The sequence below is a fragment of the Colias eurytheme genome, chromosome 17 (assembly GCF_061535395.1).
Source record: "Colias eurytheme isolate Ceu_HAF_F1 chromosome 17, ilColEury1 Martin Lab GWU primary, whole genome shotgun sequence".
NCBI classification, from domain to species: Eukaryota; Metazoa; Arthropoda; class Insecta; order Lepidoptera; family Pieridae; genus Colias; species Colias eurytheme.
In genome coordinates, this window is record NC_142996.1 from 2,758,635 (window position 1) to 2,779,791 (window position 21,157).

Below are 21,157 nucleotides of genomic sequence, written 5' to 3' on the forward strand. Positions count from 1 at the left end.
CTACTCTCGTGCAGCGCACCACCAGCAGTTTTTCCTCTCGCCGTGCTCTCGCCCCTCGCTCTAGTATATAAATATATAACTTGCTCTGTGGTATTTAAATAATCTATGCTGTCACTTGTAATTTGTCAGCAGAGGTCAGCAGTCAGTCAGCTGTCAATTGTCATTGTAATATCAATAAACTAAATATACAAATTAATAAATGCACTAATTATTTGCAAATAATATAACGATTGTTGAGATCAAGTTGCATTTATTAAAACTAATGATGATGAATTTGTCGCGGTAAATTATAAGTACTTGAAGGTATTCATAGAATTGAAAGAATATATAATATTGATATTCATAAAAATGTCTGATACTCCTGAGGTTTCACCAACGGAACATAAAGATATTGTTGAAGATCAACCAAATAAAAATGGAGATGGGGATGATGATATTTCTGCTAAAATGACCGCATCATACAGTGAGATCTCATTTAATTCTGATAATGGTCAGAATAGCGATATCAAAGCACCTGGTCCTTCAAGACCATACGATTTACCATCAGAAAATCGTAAGCAAGAAAAAATGCCCTTAGACTTAGATGGCCATGTTCGTTATGTGGGCGATATGACTCATTATGTGGCTGACGATCTAGAATTTAAGATAAAACTATCAAGTCCAGTAACTAAAAAAGGTGAAACACCAGTATTTAGTAGTTCCAGTGCATCACGCTCAAGTACACCTTCAGGAAAATTGTACAGGCAGATACTAGCACCACAAATTGGACAGATAGATATTACTGTTTTGAACGATTTGGAACATGAAGCTCAAAAAATTGCGCAATCTGTAGATAATCTTATAGAAAATTTATCCAGTATTTTACATTCCAATTCTTCATTGACGGCTGAAAATATGGAGGTATATAAGGATGCTGTAGGGAAAACTTGTGATGCTATGGACAATAACATTAAAAGTATGTACACTATTCTAGCAAAAGGGGAAGAAGTGTCTCAAGCTATGATACCTGTTCAAGCGCAAGCAGCTAGAATAGCAGAAATCAAGAGATTATTACAAATATTTGAAAGTTATTTTTAATTGTTTAAATTATTATACTTTGTAAAGAAAATTTATGGGAGTGTATTATAGCTTATTTGTATTAAAACTGTGTGAAAGCTATTAATGTAATAGTTTAATAAATATATCATTCTTTTTACTTCTTTAAATTAATAAATAGTTTAGCCTCATTTTTGCTTTTTGGAAAAAATAAAATTCTCATTTTATTTTTTCCAAAAAGCAAAAACGAAGCGACGATGTAGGATAAATTTGTAGCAGTGTATAATTTAAGGTATCTAGGTATAGAAATAAAATTGATTTTGCCCATTGGTAAATCTACGTGGTACTAAAGTCCGGTCGCGGAGCAGAAAGAATTTCGTACAATGACCTCTTTACCTACTGACAGTGGTCACAAACATTTTTGAATGAAGTGCAGTTTACATGAAATATTTGGAGGAGAAAATGTTTTTTACTAATTGATTAAATAAATGTCCTTTATTCATTTACAATACTTATTAGTTAGTTGCATTTTAACTTTTTCAATAACAACGATATATTATATAAAAAAAAGTGTGCGTGTACACACATAAGAAGTGAAACTTCTTTATGACCTTATTTTTCAAAAAATAATTTACTATGTAAGTACAATATTACAGAAATACGTTAGTCTAACACGCGTTTTCGACTTAGGCGGATTTTGATTGGACATAAAGAGTTTGAGGTTTATTCTTATAAATTTTGAATTCACAAAATCATAATTGAACACCTGACACCAATCAAGCAAACACAAACCTTACGCTCTCAGGTTAAAGGTTTACAATCCCTAAGGACGGCGGTCATTGCACCTGTGCGAGCAAGACACATTATTTTTACAATGGAGTGACAGTGACAGGTAATAACAGGTTAATGTACGAAATTCTTCCTGCTCCGCGACCGGACTTTATTAAAAAATGTTTTAAAAATATAAACAAGTGAAATAATTGTTATTATTTTATAAATTGAAATCTGAAAAATAAAACAACTTACAGTCAAAGAAAAGCCCGCATAGTTCCCTTTCCCGTGGGATTTCCGGGATGGCGTCATTTTCCCGGGATAAAAAGTAGCCTATGTCTTTTCTCGGATATCGAAATATCTCCATACCAAATTTCATGAAAATTGGTTCAGTAGTTTAGACGTGATTGAGTAACAGACAGACAGACAGAGTTACTTTCGCATTTATAATATTAAAAATTAAAAGTATGGATTATTGTTATTGTATAGTACTTATTAATCTGTGACTGTCATAAAATAATGGCTGTCAAAAATGTAGTGCATAATGTCAATCTGACAGACCTTATTACAATAAGCCACTGTCAGTTGTCATAGAAATCGACATTCGACATTTCGCGTTTGTTATGGGTGGTGTACTACTTCCGTGAATATTTATCATAAACGAAAGGCTTTTCACTAAATGTATCAAAAGATGTAAATCGAATTATGATCATGAGTGTTAAAGTAATTATTATAATAAGTATTGTGCTGTCGGTCTCATGACCAGTTAGGTTTCAACGCGCGATCGGTTTAAACGTGTACGATGGGCGAAGTTGTTAGTTTATTTTCCGTCATAATAATGAAATTTAAATCAAAGTTCAACCAAAGTAAAATTTATTTCCACTGCGAGCTTCCTTGGGAGAAACTGAAATCTGTAAAATGGATGAACGAGAGGGCTACATCGAATAAAGCTTACGTTCCCACCAAGGTGAGATTTGTTACGATATTTTTATTTTTTTTAAATCTATACGCCTATAAAACAAAGTTAATACTTTGATAAAATCCGAAAAATATTACAATAATTTTTATAACCACTACATTTACATAACATAATTCATAAAAAGTTTTATTTTGGGATAATCCCGATCTAGAATGAAAGGGTACAGAACTTTACTACAAATAATATCGTATCGTAATAATAGGGTATAGTAAAACTTATTAGCTATACTAGTCTAGTTTGCTTCTCAAGCAGACTTTCTATAGGCACAAAACAAAGCTTAATTAATATATTTGAAATATATATTTTAATCGAGGTACCTGTGGAATCTTGTTTTTTTAATGTTCTTATGACTTATTTTCTTGTTTTATTAAAATAAATAACATGCACACTTTATTAGTTTTATCTATTCACTTGCAGGTAATTTGTTTTTTCCATAATCATGTGAACTAAAATTAAAGTCAGGTCATAAATTATGATCAATACAGTTTTAATTGTACATATTAAATTAAAAAGCAAACAATTAAAAATAAAAATCAGATAAGTAGTTTATAAATTTCTTATAAGTTATTCTTAAATTACTTTATTATTCTCTAGAGTTGGTAGAATATAATAGTATTGTAAATTGTAATATATATAAGTACATTGAAAATATTTTTTTATAAGGTGTAGAGAATAAATTTCTGGAACCAAACCAACAATAATTACTATAAGTATATTTGAACATATTAAATTGCCCACCAAATATTTATGCTGTGTATTTTGGCAATAGAAATCTTTCAATTGTCTAGCTTTATGCATGGTACCTGAGTTACAGTTTAGTGACATACAGACAGAAAGCAGTGTCGTAGTAATAGGGCTCCATTACTCTTCACTTATGGAATCCTACAAATTCAAATTCAAATTCAAATTAATTTATTTGCCAAAAAACATGGTATACATAGATGTTAACAATTGAGTTCCAGCATGTTCAGCCGTTATTAACAGCATGCAAATTATGTCACTTAATTATAAATCAAAATTTCATTTATTATTTTCATTATCATTACATTTACATTCTACAATCATTATTAACAAAGTCAATCAATTAAAGTCAAAATTTATATTTGAAGTATTCTGCCATTGTGTAAAAGGAATGCTCTGCGAGGAATTTCACTAGTTGCCATTTTAATTTATTAAGTGGCAGTGATCTTAACTCTTTAGGAAGATGGTTAAAAATTTTGATAGCCATTGCATAGCTATTCCTGTTAAGGAGCGCAGTACTACACAAAGGCATGCGCAAACGCGTCGGGTCTCTTGTAATGAAAAGCGAGCTATCCTCAAAGGTTGTGAATAAGTTATGATGCTTTTTGACGAAAATTATGGTTTCTAAAATGTACATACCGGGAAGTGTAAGAATTTTCAGCCGCTGAAAAATTGGCTTACAGCTTACAAGAGGACCGACACCCGCTATAGCTCTTATACACTTTTTCTGGGCTAAAAACACTTGATTAATATTAACGGAATTCCCCCAAAAAAATTATACAAATTAGTATTATACTTTTATTAGTATATAATATTATTAATACAAATTAGTTGGACTTTGAAAGGAGAATGGGCAAATTGGGCCTGAAACTTGGGCTAAGACCAATGCACACGAAATATTGTTTTTGTGATAGATCATTACACATACCTTACGAAAAAAATAAAATAAAAAAATAAATCAACCGGGTTCTTGTACAGTCAAGGCAAAAAGTTTTATTTATTTGGCTATTATTTTGCGCACAATAACGGTGTTTTTAATTCGAGTGAAGTAAATATATATCTAAATGTCAGTGGAGTGACTGAGTTTAACCACAAAAAACGTCTAACTTCGTTGAATTATAATAAACACGGTATAGGTACCTGTTACAAAACATAATATTAGTGTATTTCGGTTATTAGAAGGCTTAAGATTAGTACGTATTTGTAAGTGAAAGTGAATTGGAGTAACATAAAGATATTATCATTGTCTTATAACAGTTATTTACTGCAAAAAATATTATACACAAAGAAATAAAACTTGATGTGACTGTACAAAAACCCGGTTGATTATTTTTTTATATATATTTTTCCCGTTATCTATGTGTTATGATCTATTATAAAAACAATATCTCATGTGTATTGGTCCAACTCAAGGGTTCAGGCCCAACTTCCATAGTAAAATGCCCATTCTCCTTTAAGTTTGCATCCGACCATGTCGCGTTTTTCGCTTTTCGCCTTACGTAGTGCCACTATAAATTTCGAACCCACAATCAAATATATTATTTTCCTAGGCTGTTTCAAATATATTCAGAAAAATTCAATTCAAAAAACGCCGTTTCTTCAAAATATTTTAGAATTCTATTTACTTTTTTTTTCTTTGCACAGGTGGAAAATGTAGCGAACGTGTGTACGCATGCGCTGTGTGTGGCGCCCGCGTCTCTCGGAGCGCGGGAATTGCTAACTCGCTCTATGAACGCGCCGCAAGCGATCGCCGCGATTGTCTATGGTCTCGCGCTGTGTCTGCTCTTCGCGGTATCCACCACCTTCCATTCTGTATGCTGCTGTGGATCTGACAGGTGAGGTTTTTCACAGGAAGTGATAGATGAGTATACGAGAAATCTTTGAGTTTGTCGAAATTTCAAAATGAAAAAATATAGGTCAATTTCTGTACTCAATGGTCGGATTTAAGTACCCACTATGTTTGTATGGAGTTGTATACGACTCATAAGTAAGTGCATTTATAATTCGAACTTATTAAGGATCAGTTACAATACAATAGTTTCATGTTTATATTCTATTGTTTTGATTTTGATATTATGATTATGAAATCAGGATTAGAGCTGAATAAACAACGATTTGTAACTAAGCTTATTTGATAAATATTTCACATCAATAAAGATATAATCAGACAACAAAGTATTTATGGATCAATAGCAGCATAGAGATACATTATAACAATATATTCTATGGTAGCAGTATGAACGTACCTTTATAACTGCGTTACGAACATAAATAAACAGTTGACCAATATTTGCTATTAATCATAAGTGTACAAACTATCAGGTCTATTTCTAGATTCTAGATCCCATTTCAGGCAGAACACGTGTAATTTATTGTCGAGTTTGTTTGGGTAAATGTCGCTTACATTAATAATTAGATGTTGTCTGATCTGTAAAAATCTGTCAAATTTAACTTTTGTCCTTTGTTAAAAAACAAACAAGTTTCAATATTGTTCATGATCAGAAGATCATGAACATTTTACTTATTAAAAAAATACTCCGCCGCGTCTGTTTTATATTTGCAATAAAATATATAAGCTGCTGCTCCGATTTCCATTAGCTGTTTTTACCAATCTATAGTTTGGTTCTCGAGGAAGGATAAACTATACATATAAATTGTTAATTTTTAAACAACATAACAACGTAACCGAAGCCGCGATTGAAATGCTAGTTGAAGTCGGCGAGTTAACGCGTGGGGTATCCTGTTAAAAAGATATTTATTTGTCTATATGCATTTTCCTTTTTATCCCTTTAAACAAATCAATATTATTTTAATCGAAACTGGTTCATATTGTACACGTGCCATAGTAATCGACGTTTTATTATTCCAATCAATTTAATATTCCAGCGACATGCAAAGCCATGACTTTCTCAATTACGTAGATGGATACTAGACCAGACTCAACTCTTTGGGGAAAAGCATTGTAATTTATGGGTCGTTATTAGATTAGATTCATTATTAGATATTGGCTTATACATTAGAAGTAAGAACGTTAACTGATACCTTCAGGCTACGTACCTATTTCATATGCCTGCGGTTTTAGATTTTGACCTACTCGTCTACTCATACTTGCCAGTGTTCTTTCTGACTTTATAATACCTAATTACTGTTCATAAAGGTTTGCTCTCCGGTAGTATTTTAAAACATATCGACTTGTTCGATTTACAATAAAGTTGTAACATACAAGGGTAAATTATATTAATATATTGAATGTAAGTATCTGATAATTTAAGGATAATTTTCGTAAAAAATGGAAATTGAATGAATTTCTCTAATATCTTTTATATTTTGTAATAGAAAAGAAAAACCTTTTATTTGCTATTCAAATCCATATCCATGAATAACTGCGACAATAAAGATGGATATAAAAAAGTAATAAACAACAAAAGAATTCTAAAAATAGGTAGAGTTATTCATAAATATTTCAATACATTATGTCTCCCACGGTTTTGCAGAAAAGGATCTAATTCAGCGAAAACATCAGCCACTCACATTACCTAAGAGTAGCTCCAGAGATAAGCGTATAAATAATTCATTCTTCAGTTTTTTTTTATTCGTACACGTGTACATTCGAAAATTAAGGACGCGTTCTCAAATCCGACAAAACAAGCTATCTTTCGGTACCTACACTTTGTGATGAAATAAAACTGTATCAAACAAGAATAATATCGCCACAAATAGATTACTTCTTTATCTCCTAATCACTGGAAAAGTTTTGGAAATGGTTTGAAATGTTGACATTTCATATCGTAAAAACGATTAGCCTCTTCACAGATAATAATTGCCGACATGGAGCTTTGTTCAGGTACATTAAACTGCTTCTATTTAAATTATTTACTTTCTTAAAGAATACCCAAGTTGGTAGTAAGTATACTTAGTATTATATTATCTGTGCTCAAATGGCAAGGTAAGCAGATAATATGTTAGGTTCAAAAACCTGGGAAAAATATTCACGAAAATTATAAATAATCTCAGATTTTTTTTAATGAAACATGTATTTTTCACATATTTTGTTCATGATCTGTTAATGTTCAGTTGTGTGATGCAGCAACGCGGTTTGAGCAGGGCATCCTTAAATAAAAGATACTTAAAAAATAGATTTAGTATATCATTATATCAAATTAGCTCACGAAGTATGTTCTTGAATTTTCCTTCACATTTGCAAGAAGATTAGCTAAAGGATTCGCCAATTAAACGAGGAGACATAATCCAATAATCCTCTTACGTTTTAAGTTCCAGTAATATTACGATAGGGACTAGAAGTTTTAATTTCACTTCGGTGTTGGTGCGATGAAATATGATCGGTCTATACAACACTACTTTTTCACGGAAAGTTTTTAACGAGTGCCAAGTTTAAAACAGTTCGACATCGGATCAGTAGTTGCAAAGAATTTCAGTGATCAAAGCGGGAGAATTCATATGACACAAGAAGTTTTAAATTATACAAGTTAGGGACTCTTTTTTAATAGAATTTTATTATAGTAACATTAGAGAAGTTAAAGAAGAGAAGTTTCATAAAATTGTATAAGGGGAATGTGTAGGTATAGCATTATTTTCCGACACGTTGCAATATATGCTCTTGCCTCTTACATGTATCATTAAAATGATTACACGTGAATTGTTAATGAATAAACAAGTCATAAGATTATATTATATCTTAATGAACGTAACATTTGAGAACCAGTCTTAATCATACGGAAAAATACAATATGGAGGGAAATGGGGTTATCAGATTAAACATAATCAATATTTTATGGGGTCTTTTGCCCCTAACCCCATATTGCTTAAATTATGAATTTCATTCTAACGACCCAAATAAAAGCATTCATAACGTAATTTGAGCAAACTAGAAATTTTTGACCTCTACTATTACAAAAGACAACAATTACGCTCGTAAATGTCTTGATAACTTTTCTTGTGCGATAATACGCCTGTATAAGAGGTACCCAATGATAAATTGATCAATATAAGTTAACAACAAAGGAAATGCGCGTATATTTTTCTATTTTTATTATATTTGAAACACAGCAAATTTGCCTTCGGATCCGGTACAATACACATTTATCGCCTATGCTGTATAGCTTCTTCCATTTCAGCAAAATGAAACACTTCCTCCACCGCTGCGACCGTGCGATGATATACATATTCATCGCAAGTTCCTACTTCCCCTGGCTGACCGTGGGCACGCTCTCTTGCTGGATGCTCCGGGAACTCCGCTGGGCGATCTGGCTCCTAGCAGTTCTGGGCATCACATACCAGCAGATATTCCACGAGCGCTACAAGATGTTAGAGCTGCTGCTGTACTTGGTCATGGGGCTCGGACCGGCTGTGATTATTGTCACGTCAAATGTATGTTTGCATGCTTTTGCTATTTATGTTTTTCTAGATGCTTGTGTCATTTTTGCTTTACTTATGTCATAGGAACTAATGTTAGGGGAAACGTTTATGTTTTTATATGCATGTTCAATGTTTTCATATAAAAACAACTGGACCGATATCAAAACTTTTCACCAACAGAAAGCTGCCTTTTTTTTAGGATATGTTTTATTTCAATCGTATAGCCTTGGAGGAGCCAGGACTAGTATTTAAATAATCTAAGTGTCAGTTTTAAAGCCCGGTATTAGAGGAATTGTCCTTAAAAGATTGTTTAAAGATTGATAAAATGAGCAAAGGGACGCAAATTCATCGCGGACATGCGACTCGCTCAAGCCCTTTAATTAGAAATTTAATTATGTTCGAGCTCACTAAAACCCTTGTCTGCCCGTCCTATAAGCCTATTTCGCGTATGTATCCGTCCTAGGGACATTCCAAGTTCCAACTGTGATTGATAACGTAATTGTTTGAGGTAGCTTCTTTCTATCTTGCTTATTATTGAAACTTCCTATATTTTAAGGAGCGCATTACCTACTTAATAATAGTTTTATAGTATAAAATATATATTTATATATTTATTTAAACTAGCGTACCGTCCCGTCTTCGCCTGAGGTACATGTTTACGTTTTCTCTCCATAAGAACCACCCTCGTACTTCAAGGAATAAAAAAAAATAATGAAATCGGTTCAGACTTCAGCCGGTCTCGAGTTTTGCGCTTACCAACACATTTAGCGATTCGTTTTTACTATATAAGATTAGGCTAGCCTTTTTATAGATAATCTAGCTGATAAAAACTTCCTACATATCTAAGGGAAATATTATTATGTATTTTGAAGTGTATTGTTTGTAGCAAATTCGCTTTTTGTATTGTAAAACAATCGAGCTATTTCGCTGAACACGATTATGCTTTTAATGTTGATATTATCTAGGGGAATCTATGTGCATACGAAATATTACTGAATACAATCCGAATTTATTATAACTATAAATTATATTTGGTATTAATTACAGCAATGAAAGAGATTTGATCTCTTTTCGTTTTTGCTCACAGAAAATGTTAGTTTTTAATATTAAAAATATAAATTATTTCATTAATTAGTCTTTAAAATTTGATCGTATTCATATTTTAGTGAATTACCGAGCAATCCTATTAGTAAATGTTTTATCAATTGATTGCATAAATTAAATTTTCTTTACATTTTATTTAATTGATTGTAAACAGAAATAGTTATTGGATATGTTTTCAATTAAGTACTTAAATTTCATTTAATTTAAAATATACTTTGATAAGAATTAATCATGAATTTTATCATGCCGGTATTCATTTCGATTAAGGTTTAAACTAATTACTTATCAAAAACATAAAGCAACAACGGAAAAGGAAAATAATATAAAAGTTACAAATATGGCTAATAAAAGAGAATCACGAGGAAATGTTACATTTTTATCTCAATGCGAAAATTACCTTTATGAATAATTTTAGAAATGTACGAAATTCAAAACTTGGTTTTTCTTTACAATAAAATTAATCTGTAATTTCCTTTTTAACACATTCAAGTTAACTATTCCTATTAAAAATGAAAATGTTCCATGTTAAACTGTATTTAGGTAGGTAAGTACATATCTTTTATAGTACACTAGGTTTCCGCCCGCGGCTTCGCCCGCGCAGTCACAGAAAAATCCGCATAGTTCCCGATCCCGTGGGATTTCCGGGACTGCGTCATTTTCCCGAGATAAAAAGTAGCCTATGTCCTTTCTCGGGTATCAAAATATCTCCATACCAAATTTCATGAAAATTGGTTCAGTAGTTTAGGCGTGATTGAGTAACAGACAGACAGACAGAGTTACTTTCGCATTTATAATATTAGTATGGATGAGTAATCAATTTTTACGTACTTCTAGCTAATTATTGTCGATATAACAGGATATCCTTTTAACTATTTATCGTTGTTTCATTTCATTCAATTGAAGTGCAAGGAAATTTGCGTCATCTACTTTCCATATCCACCGTTATAATGTTCTTATCTAAATAAAACCTCCTTAAGACTCCCTAGGTCGGATATAAAACCTTCATTCTAAATATAGTCTAAGCACATTATGAGCTTAATTATGTAATACGTATTACGTACTGCAGTGTTAAATCCGTGATCTATAATAGCATGAGTTAAAAATACATATCTGCATCGTACAGGGGCATTTATATGATCTGTAACATTTTCTAGGGCTATTCTGGACTAGACATCTTGACACACTGGGTATAAATAAAGGAATTGAAATAGCACTCGGTAGTAAAGTATCACCGCATCTAGGGATTGGGATTCAGAATCATTAGCATTCAGCCTACTTTCCTCTGTTATTTTTGTCTGTTTTCCATTGTAAATTTTGTCAGTGTACTATTGTTGGTGACGCTCTTTCATATTGGTTAGGGAGCCAGGTGCAAATTTGGTTAACTATTTCCTCTCAAGAGATAATTCGTCAGACGCATGAGAGTATAGTATTATAAAGCCTCGTGAACGTCAGCTGGCGCTCGGTTGGGGGGGTGAGCGGTTGTAGCCTCCCACGCACATAGGAAAAAAAATACATTCATTCATTCATTTCCTCTCAGCTAAAAATTTGTCAAATTGTAGCTAACCCAATATCTCAACGAAAAAAAATAGTCAGCTGGTTACAACATGGTGTATTATACGTCAGCTGGTGTCTCGAACATGAAAGTTAAATTTAAGACGATACACAAAAAAAAATCCACTGCTTGGCGGGCGGAGTCTAATAGCTCGCTATCGCGAACGCGGGTATGCGCGAAGTCATTCTTGCAAACTCGCCGCGCTGCCGCTGGCCGACTCGGGACAAACATGTATGGAGTCGTCATACAGTTATAATATTGTTATACATTTATTCAATTGTTGATTTATTGGTTTTATTTTCTTGCTTATAAACAAATAATCTTTTTCCAACAACTACTTAGACATTATTAATAATTATTATTATTTCGTAATGTTTACTTTATTACAAAATAATACAGGTTATAAATAATCTTTAAAATAACAAAAAATATTGTTACTCTGAAAAAATGAAATGGTAATCAATAACGCGGACTACTGAATTGATTTAGATAGAATTTGATGCTGACGTAGATTACATCATGCCCAGAAATGAAAGGTACTATTTCTGAAAGAAGTTATAAACCCTAATTCTTCTCAGTCAAAGTCAAGAGTGGAAGATATCACTAATACAGTAAAACTGATGCGAAACTTTGGATGTTAATTTGTATATTTTTTTGTTAGTTGTTACTTAATCACGTCAAGACTACATTACCAATTTTGATAAAATATAGCTAATTGCCTGGATTTACACATAGGATACTTTTTATCCGAACTGAACACTTCTGTGGGATAAAACAGGATTCACGATAAAACCTAATTCCAAGCGGGCAAAGCCGCGGTCGGAATGATATTTTTTTAAATAGAAAAATTGTTTTAAAAAAAACACAAAATATATTGACGCATGTATTTATTTTTTGCACTCTATTATAATTGTAATTATTCATTACAAATAATCAAAATAAAATAGCCAGAACAAAGTTAGGCCCTGGTAGGGTAGGTAGGCAGGTACAGCAATGTGAGACGAACACTGGCTTATTTATACCAATAATAATGTATTATAAACATTAAATTAAGTTTACAACAAAAATACATAATATTAGCTAATGTGAAAACGAATCAACCAATCATCCCACAACAATGAAATGTGCACACAAATATTCATCCAAATCGGTTCATGTGATTAGGAGGAGTGACTGCAGCGCCATCTTCCGGGCCCAATTGTGTTTCCAGATCACCCAGGAACTCAATTTAATATACTTACACAAAATTTTTCGAAATTAAAACTCACATTACTATGTAAATATGAATATAAACCTGTTTTAGTACTAAGCAATTTCCCGCACAGGTGTAGTAAGTATAAATGAAATAAATATCAACATCAAATTCTTTATACAACATACTTATCTACCACCTACTAAGAAATGTAATTCTTGAAATTTTTTCGTATTTTTTTTAAATATAATACTACTCCAATGAGCTCCTGTTCCATATTACGTCCGCCATACTTCCACTAAGTTCACCATGATTTTTTATTTCTTTGCACTTTGTTGCTTTTTGCTAAAAATGGAATCATGCGATAAAACCAGTAGAACGTTGATAACATACATTTTTGACTGAATAAAGGTACTTACGAAGGAGTGGGTTCACATTGTGAACAATCAGTGGGTTTATTTTCCTTCTGGATTCCGGATTTCTGAAAAGATTATCTATGCTATAAATTAAAAAAATCTTACACATTCGTTATGTACTTAAAACAGGGGTACATATCAAACATCGTCTATAATACAATTATCATCAAATTTAAAATAAAACCAACTTACTTCATTAATTTGTTCCAATTGTAAGCATTCTTTTTTCTCCAACCTTTATGTTTCTTCTTCTTATTTTCTTTATTGTCCCCATTTGTCTTATCGTGTTGTCACCCTTTTTTACGATTGCGCGAGCGACACAAGTTCCCCGTATGACGGCCGTAGCGGGAATGACTCGTGCAGCGATCGGGGTAGGAAGGTACAGGGCGGCTCTCGCTATATTGGCTGGTCGCGCGCTAATTTCAAGTATTTCTTGTTTATTTCAAAACCATCGCATATTTCAAAATTCTAAATCGGTAGACGTATAGGTTGTATATTTTATAGTTAATATCCAAAAAGTCGTAACTTTACGTTTGTTATTTTGAAGATGCCAGAGATTATAAAAAAATAACAATGAGAACTTTGTATTTTTTTTCTATCGAGAAAATATCATGGCATCATGTTTCTAAAACGGTAGACGTATTGTGTTACTATTGAACTTTCTTGTCAAGAATTTTCATCACGACAACTTTAATAATATAAAAATTACGAAGGTTTAAAAAGGGCCGTAAATGTTAGAAAAATTAATTCATCACCTTAAAGAAAAATTTATTTTCCGTTATTTCCTCTCAAACAAAAATTTACCTGATGATAGCTTATATATTGTAACTGTGGATAAATATATATGTCAGCTGGCTGTATCTTGGTGGAAAAACCGTCAGCTGATACGGGAGGCTACAACCGCTCTTCCCCCCAACCGAGCTCCAGCTGACGTTCACGAGGCTTCATAATACTATACTTTGATGCATTTTACTAATTACCGCTTGAGAGGAACTTGGTCATAAAATCTGCTGCTGGCTCCCGGACCATATTAAAACTGTACAGTAGGAAGTTCGGTAATTTCGTGTTATTTTTATAGTCATGCCGGATGATGAGTACAATATTGAACATTTATCAAATATCATACATTTTCCCAGCATAGCCGTTGTGGAATGACTAGACAAAACATCAATATGATAAAGCACGTGTATTGGCCTTCCATTTTACTATCAATCTTTAACTTTTCTAGTTTATTTTCTTTATAAAAATAAATAGCCAAATACAAAACATTTTCAAACAATGCCAGTTACCTTAACCTTTTCTTACGTTACATTATGCAATTTTTAAACATCCAGCATCCATTCCTAGAAGATTTATTTCTTCACGTGTACGTGACAGGAGAGTTCACATCTGTTACAGTTATCGATTTAGTTTACAGGCGTAGGTGGTAAGTGGGAAGAGCCTTTTGTTCCTTGTTCCTACAGGCTACAGGTAGCAACGCGCTGTCCATTTACTATTTTCAAACTCCCGATGTCAAGTCGAGAAAAACATGTAAATATAAATGGGTCATCTTTTCAATTAATTGCTAACTACTAATGATAACGTACGTACGTAACGTACGGACATACGTATGTAAATAATATCTTTACCGCAATGAGTTCATATTAAAACGATTGTCCTTATTATTCATGAATACTACTAAGTTCAGAATTCATATACATAAAGTTTCGTCTACACCGTACCCACCATGGATGAGATCGTTGATCATATATCCCATAAATTTTTAATCATAAGGTTGATTCAATAAACTGTTCTATATATAACTGCTAAGGTTTGGCGGCTGAAATATCTTCAAACCTCAAAACAAAAGTACATCACCATGACGATATTACGCACTCTCGATATCACGTTCGCCACGAGTCTCCGAGCGTGCCCACGTGGCTAATTGTGATTTATCGCAGACGTCCTCTGAACTCTGACCTTCTGTACACTATGTATAAATACATTTTCAGATCCCTAAAGCGATTGCTAAATATTTTCAGTCGGCCCCATTTATTTTGCTTGGAAAACATCGCGACGTATTTATTTGGGCAAATATTTATGTAATATCGAAAGTAAATTAGTTTGTTTCGAGCCCGTAGAATAATATCGGAACCCGAAATTGTTCTTGTTGTTCTACATTGTAGAATGTAGATGAATAAAAACTGCGATGGCTTTTATGTAAGGAATAAGGAAACTTAACTATAAAGCATTGCAACGAAATTCTTGTGGGAATTCTTGGGCTCCTTTGGTCTCTTTTGAGCCCAGAAATTTTGATGACGTTAATTTTATTGCACACCTCGGAGAGGTAGTGTCTCTGTGGTCACCAAATCAAAAATTCACGATCCACTCGTCTTTTATCGTTAATTTTTTAGTAATATATAAGGTAACGGCACCAGTGGTGGACAAGCATCCAGTAATGGACAAAATAAATATTAAATTTAAATATTAAGACCAAAATTAACGTTATATAATTTGGCAATACTTAAAATAAAAGTTTGGTTCATAAGCTATCAAAATACGACATTTCATCTTATTCGGCCAAAACGTTTGAAGATGGCAGAACGTTATGTTTAGATGCTGCGACTCGTTTCGAAGAAATCCGTTTTTACTAAGGAAATCCTTAAGGAAGTGAGGACACAATGTTGGTTATAAGAATTTTTGTATAAATATTAGCAAAATTTGATATTACTTTTATTTATAGTAGTTAATTGTATGAAATATTACACGATTTAGTATCATGATAGGTTATGTTGTTTAAATAAAATTCTTCAGTGTCCATAACTGGATTTAATTCTATGGATATATCCATTTATGGACATATGTCGAAAATAAACTTTTTTTAAAGGTATTAATTACATGCCCTTTTCTGTATTGTCTTTTCATTCTGATTAATAATATACCTATCACGACCATTTCAAACAAAGGGTTCCAATATTGTACAACAATTGTCCATGACTGGATTTGCTTTGGTTCCTATAATGGACATTGATATTTTTTGTTAAAATTACACTAATGGGTCCAACAACATAATATCTATCTACCCATGAAGAATATATTTTAGAAAAATAGGTCATTATGTGCTGTGCGACTCGTTCTCGGCTTCATTCTCTATTACTGCGTAGAGAAGTCGCATACTTATGCGTATTGTAACGCATCTATCATAGAGAGTTCTCTGATGAACTGTTTGGATCGCTGTCTGCTGCTAAATTCCACAACCATATAGCACACACGCTTAAATTTCATCCACACCATCTTGACAACAGTTTAAAAAAAGCTTTTTGCCTCGTGCTACAATTTGGAATCCATATCGATGGACCGATCAGATTAAGGCTGTTGGCGGATTCAGATTGGCGATTCACTTCACGAGTGTAGCGGAATGCCAGGAAACAGAGAGATATGGCGGAATATCGTGAAGCGGGTAACATCTACCCCCCCAAACCTCATGTTGACCACGTTCGCTCTGACGAGAGTGATATGACGAAGAAGAAGAAGTCCCAAAATGGATGGAATGGCAGTACTTTTTTTAGTTATATTTTTCATCCCTGACTTATTGAGAAAAAAAACCCATATTGGTGTTTCTTAACGGACATAACTCGTATTTAACGATGCATTTGTCCAATTTTGCCTAGAAAATGGAAATTAAGACTGTTTTAAATATTATAACTATGCAAAAAAATTAATAAGTACTATTTTTTATAAATACATCCCCGATTTATTATATTCCAATCATCATTTTCAAGATTCTATTGATAACTATAAGTCTTCTCCAAGTGTAAATAACTGGAGAAAAAACATTAGGTACAGTCCATAAATGGGTGTTCATAACTGGATGTTGTCCAAAACTGGGTGTCCATCATTAGATTTTTACTGTCCATCACTGGTGCAAAAAAGTGGTTTTTTAATTTATAAATAACTTCATTATTTATGCATTGTAATCTTTTTTCTAACATTGGTTACGTTAAACTAACATTGAACTAAAGGTATAACTTAACAATATCCAATAAAGTTAAAAAACCTACGAGAAATATGCAAAAAACTTCAATTTTTTCCTTAATCTGTACAAGACTGGTGCCGTTACGTTAGGTAATTATAAAAAATAGGTTCTTCGAGGCAGATAGAGAAATCTGAAAATAAATATAAAATCGAATCCCGCGAGGGATTGATTCTATATTTATCCTCTATTCAGCGTATAATATGATAAACTTATACCTGCTCGAGTTTCCATACCGTATTTATATACTCTAAGGATAATATTATTTGTCAATGAATAATATTATAATACAGTAACTACAACGGTATATAGTTTCTCTTAAAAGTAATCTTATTTTGACGCCCACTGCAATGGTACTCAACACTCACTAACCAAGAGGATAAGAATAATTATAGAAGCACTTATAAATCGACATTAATCGGAACATTATAAATTATAATATTTTTCACTTTTAGTACTTAACAAAGTTATGTTGCTTTCAGTTTAAAGAAGAATATAGGATTATAAAATAATTTAACAACTATTGTCCGAGAAAATTAAAATAATGAAGGAGTAAACGTGCTAGATTAATTTCGATGTTAAACAAAATGCAGATAATTATTCTAACACCCCATGATTCAATTCCAGTAATTTTATACTTAATTAAATTAGTCCCAAGCAAAGCTCAGTTATCCCGCTTGTGAACTTTATCATTGATAAGGGTCAGAGTTCTATAATAATATTAATTACCCTCTCTGAAACATTAATCCCTCTTAAGCCCTCTCGCCGACGCGTTCACCCTGTGTTTAAAAGGCTAAAGAAAGGCCTAAAAATAAACATTATTTAACATTAATTAATTATTTAAATTACGAAATAAATCTTGCTAGGTGAAAAATAAATTGAGTTTGAATCGGTAAAAAGTTGTTTATTTTTTGTATCAAAACAAATAAGGAATGATTAATGACAAAGATAATATGAGTAGACATGATAATACAGAGCATGATAATTTGTAACCTACATAAATACAATATACTTATACAAGTGATAGCTCGACCGAAGTTCATACTGATTTGTCATTACATTCTGTTTCATTCATGCTCTTTGTATAGGTACTGACTACAGTACATATGAAGAATTTTAATACAAATGCTATCGCAATCGCATCTAAACACAATATAGGTTACGTATTTACATACAAAACTGTAAGAAGCTAAGAACCTAACAAAATAACAAACGAAAACATGAATAATAGTTGCGCAAACATTTACATAGAGCAAAGTCACTTATTGTGCAGTAAAGTTCAAAGGTTTGACTTATCCCGCGTTAAGTAGACTAAACGGCAGCCTTGACCGTAAACAATGCCTATGTTTGACCTGAGTAATACAAGACATCGTTGGAATGACGATGATTAGTATAGCTCCAATAGACAATAGCTTTGCTCCAGTTTCTTACAAGAATAGGTAGATCTCCCCTCGTACCTTACATTGTGTATGATAAGATATTGTTTTAAATGGAATAAATACCTGAAAAGTTCGTATCCGATTATGTAAATTCTTTCTTTATAAGATAGAGTATAGCGATGAATTTAATGAATAAACTTGAACTCTGAATACTGAGTACTGACCTACGCAGCATTCCGAGAGACCTTGCAATTTCGTACCAAAAAGGTTTTGTGCTTCGCTTTTCCAAATTATAATTCAGAGTTTAATTTCAAAGTTCGCAACTACACAGACCCTAGCGTGTTTAACGCATCGTTAAATTGTATCAAAAACTTCAGTTTAAACGTTCATGTTTGTTCTTAACTTCTTAGCAAGTTTGCTAAACGTTAGTTAATTATTCTCTTGTAGCGTTTAAGCCGTTAACCTGAAACAGTTCACCTTGACATGGCGGACAGGTAGTTAGGGAATTAAACTTGCATCGCTCAATTATACGTTATTTTTAGAAAACTAACGATTAGAATTTATAAAATGAACTGAACATAATATTATGAAAAATAATTTGGAAAATCCAAAAGTGCACGCCTCATAATTTTTTTTTAATAAATATTTATTAATTATTATTTTTGTTTATTTAATAACAATTAAACCACATCGAATCAGACCCTGAAAAATGAAAGGGTTCTATTCCTGAGCATACTCAAGCGTAAGAGAAAAAAAAAGACTCGATTAGTAAAGTATTTCGGTCGCTATCGTGTTAACAAGAAAAAGGATCCGCACATACAGACACACGGACGTCCAAGACAGAACTTTTTTAAACTGTTTTTTAACTAGTTTAAATAACAAAAATGACATCAAAAATATCATGAACGTTAAAAATAGTGTTTTTTCTTAATATGTGTGTGTATGTATTATCTTACAAGTGCAATGTATGATACATAAAGACATTTTAAGTTTGAAAAATCAGATGTTTTGCGCGAAGTGACAGTAGTACCCACCTCAACGCTTCGCTTATGAGGCGTGCAAAAGAGAGATAATAGTAGGTATTTTAACATGGATTGGCATCATCGAGTTTTGACCAATTAGCAATTCGGCAGTATATATATATTCACTTTGTACAGACTACATGGCTTTCACGTCAACTTTTATGTATTGTATAATCAGTCTAGAAAATGAAGATTTCCAGTTAGTAGATATTGTTTCAGTACTTGCATTGCTGATTTATAAATTAAAATGGTTCTGATAGTTAAGAATTCTGTGGGGAACGTCGTCTATTGTATAGCTATTATGGTATAGGTACTATCTACACTACTATATCTCAATATTATCTGTCCTTTACTATCAACAGAGCTCATTCATAACTACAATTAAACTGTTTATACGAATATATTTACAAAGAAGTGAATCAATCTAAATGTCCTTCACATGTCACGAAGCTATTTGCGAGACGGATCGCGTGCATATCTTGTCTTTATAGACTAGGAATTTTATTTTTACTTATTATTCAATATTAAAGTGTTTTTTTTATTCCGTAGAAAAACGGCAATTATGATCGCGTTACTTTAAAAAATAAATTATATATATCTACGATTACGTACATTGGTAAAATTACGTATCTCGTAAAGTTACGTAACTAAATTATAAGATCACGTGTCGTCAAATAAAAGTTAAAAGGCACTCGGTTACCTTTTGTGAGTTAAATTTCCCTCGAGAAACTTACAGGTCTACATTCATAGAGAAAATTGAGCACTGAGTCTAAATTGGATTTGATGGCACATTTATTTTTAGGGTTTGTTTGCAATGAGTATTCCGACCTCCTTCTACCTATATTGTTATTAGTAATTTGGGCATGCATTAGCTCTATTAAAAGGTCGTTTGTTCGCGGTAAAATTGCGTTCATTATGTATAATGTGAATTTTATGTGTATTTAAACGGTTATTGCGCTGATTTCCAATAATAACATGCATAATTATGTTTCTGTTTTCAGCACCAGTTTCCGGCGATGCACGACCTCAAGCTAGGCGGTATGTTGTATCTCATAGGGGTGTTTTTCTTTAAATCAGACGGGCGCATTCCGTTCGCGCACGCAATCTGGCATATGTTCGTGGCCCTCGCTGCGAGCGTACACTACCTCGCTATCCTGCGCCATCTCTTCCCCGAACTCAAAACTCAATGAAGACTGCCCTATTCAATCTCAATTAGAGCTCTCTAAGCTATTCTCGTATAACTCGATAACTGGATAATTTGCGCGGTCAGGCGACATGTCAATTGCCTGCCCCCCGGTACCTATCAATGGCTGCAATTACGTACTTGAAGAGCGAAAACATTTTCAACTAAAATGTTATTTAAAAATCGTAAAATGACCAGGAAAAAGTTGTGGAAAATGTTATCGAGCTATACGATTTGTTTTCCAGTTATAAAAATCTTTGTCTAGATTAAATTTGAAGTAATTTCTAGTCTATAGTAGAACTATTTCGTGGTCTATGTTAATGTTTTTAGTCTGTGGCTAAAAAGAGCGGCATTTCACTAGGAGCAAAGGTTTCGTTACGCAAGTAAACCGAAGG

At 32.7% G+C, this 21,157-nt stretch overlaps 2 protein-coding genes and 1 long non-coding RNA gene across 3 annotated transcripts; 2 read left to right on the forward strand and 1 right to left on the reverse strand.

The window, feature by feature from the left end:
* The first annotated feature begins 139 nt into the window (after positions 1-139).
* Positions 140-1,213, forward strand: BORCS6 (BLOC-1 related complex subunit 6). Its single transcript, XM_090111719.1, has one exon. It carries the CDS (start codon positions 349-351, stop codon positions 1,075-1,077), a length of 729 nt encoding a protein of 242 aa, XP_089967845.1. The 5' UTR covers positions 140-348; the 3' UTR covers positions 1,078-1,213.
* A 1,196-nt stretch (positions 1,214-2,409) lies between these two features.
* On the forward strand, positions 2,410-20,953 carry LOC149901066 (monocyte to macrophage differentiation factor 2). The gene is made up of 4 exons (XM_090111599.1): positions 2,410-2,773; positions 5,171-5,361; positions 8,662-8,914; positions 20,581-20,953. Exons 1-4 carry the CDS (start codon positions 2,609-2,611, stop codon positions 20,767-20,769), a joined length of 798 nt encoding a protein of 265 aa, XP_089967725.1. The 5' UTR covers positions 2,410-2,608; the 3' UTR covers positions 20,770-20,953.
* On the reverse strand, positions 12,358-13,497 carry LOC149901067 (uncharacterized). The gene is made up of 3 exons (XR_016457671.1): positions 13,359-13,497; positions 13,170-13,231; positions 12,358-13,095 (listed from the first exon to the last, which is right to left on the reverse strand). It is a non-coding gene; the product is annotated as an uncharacterized LOC149901067 (long non-coding RNA).
* Positions 20,954-21,157: the final 204 nt, after the last annotated feature.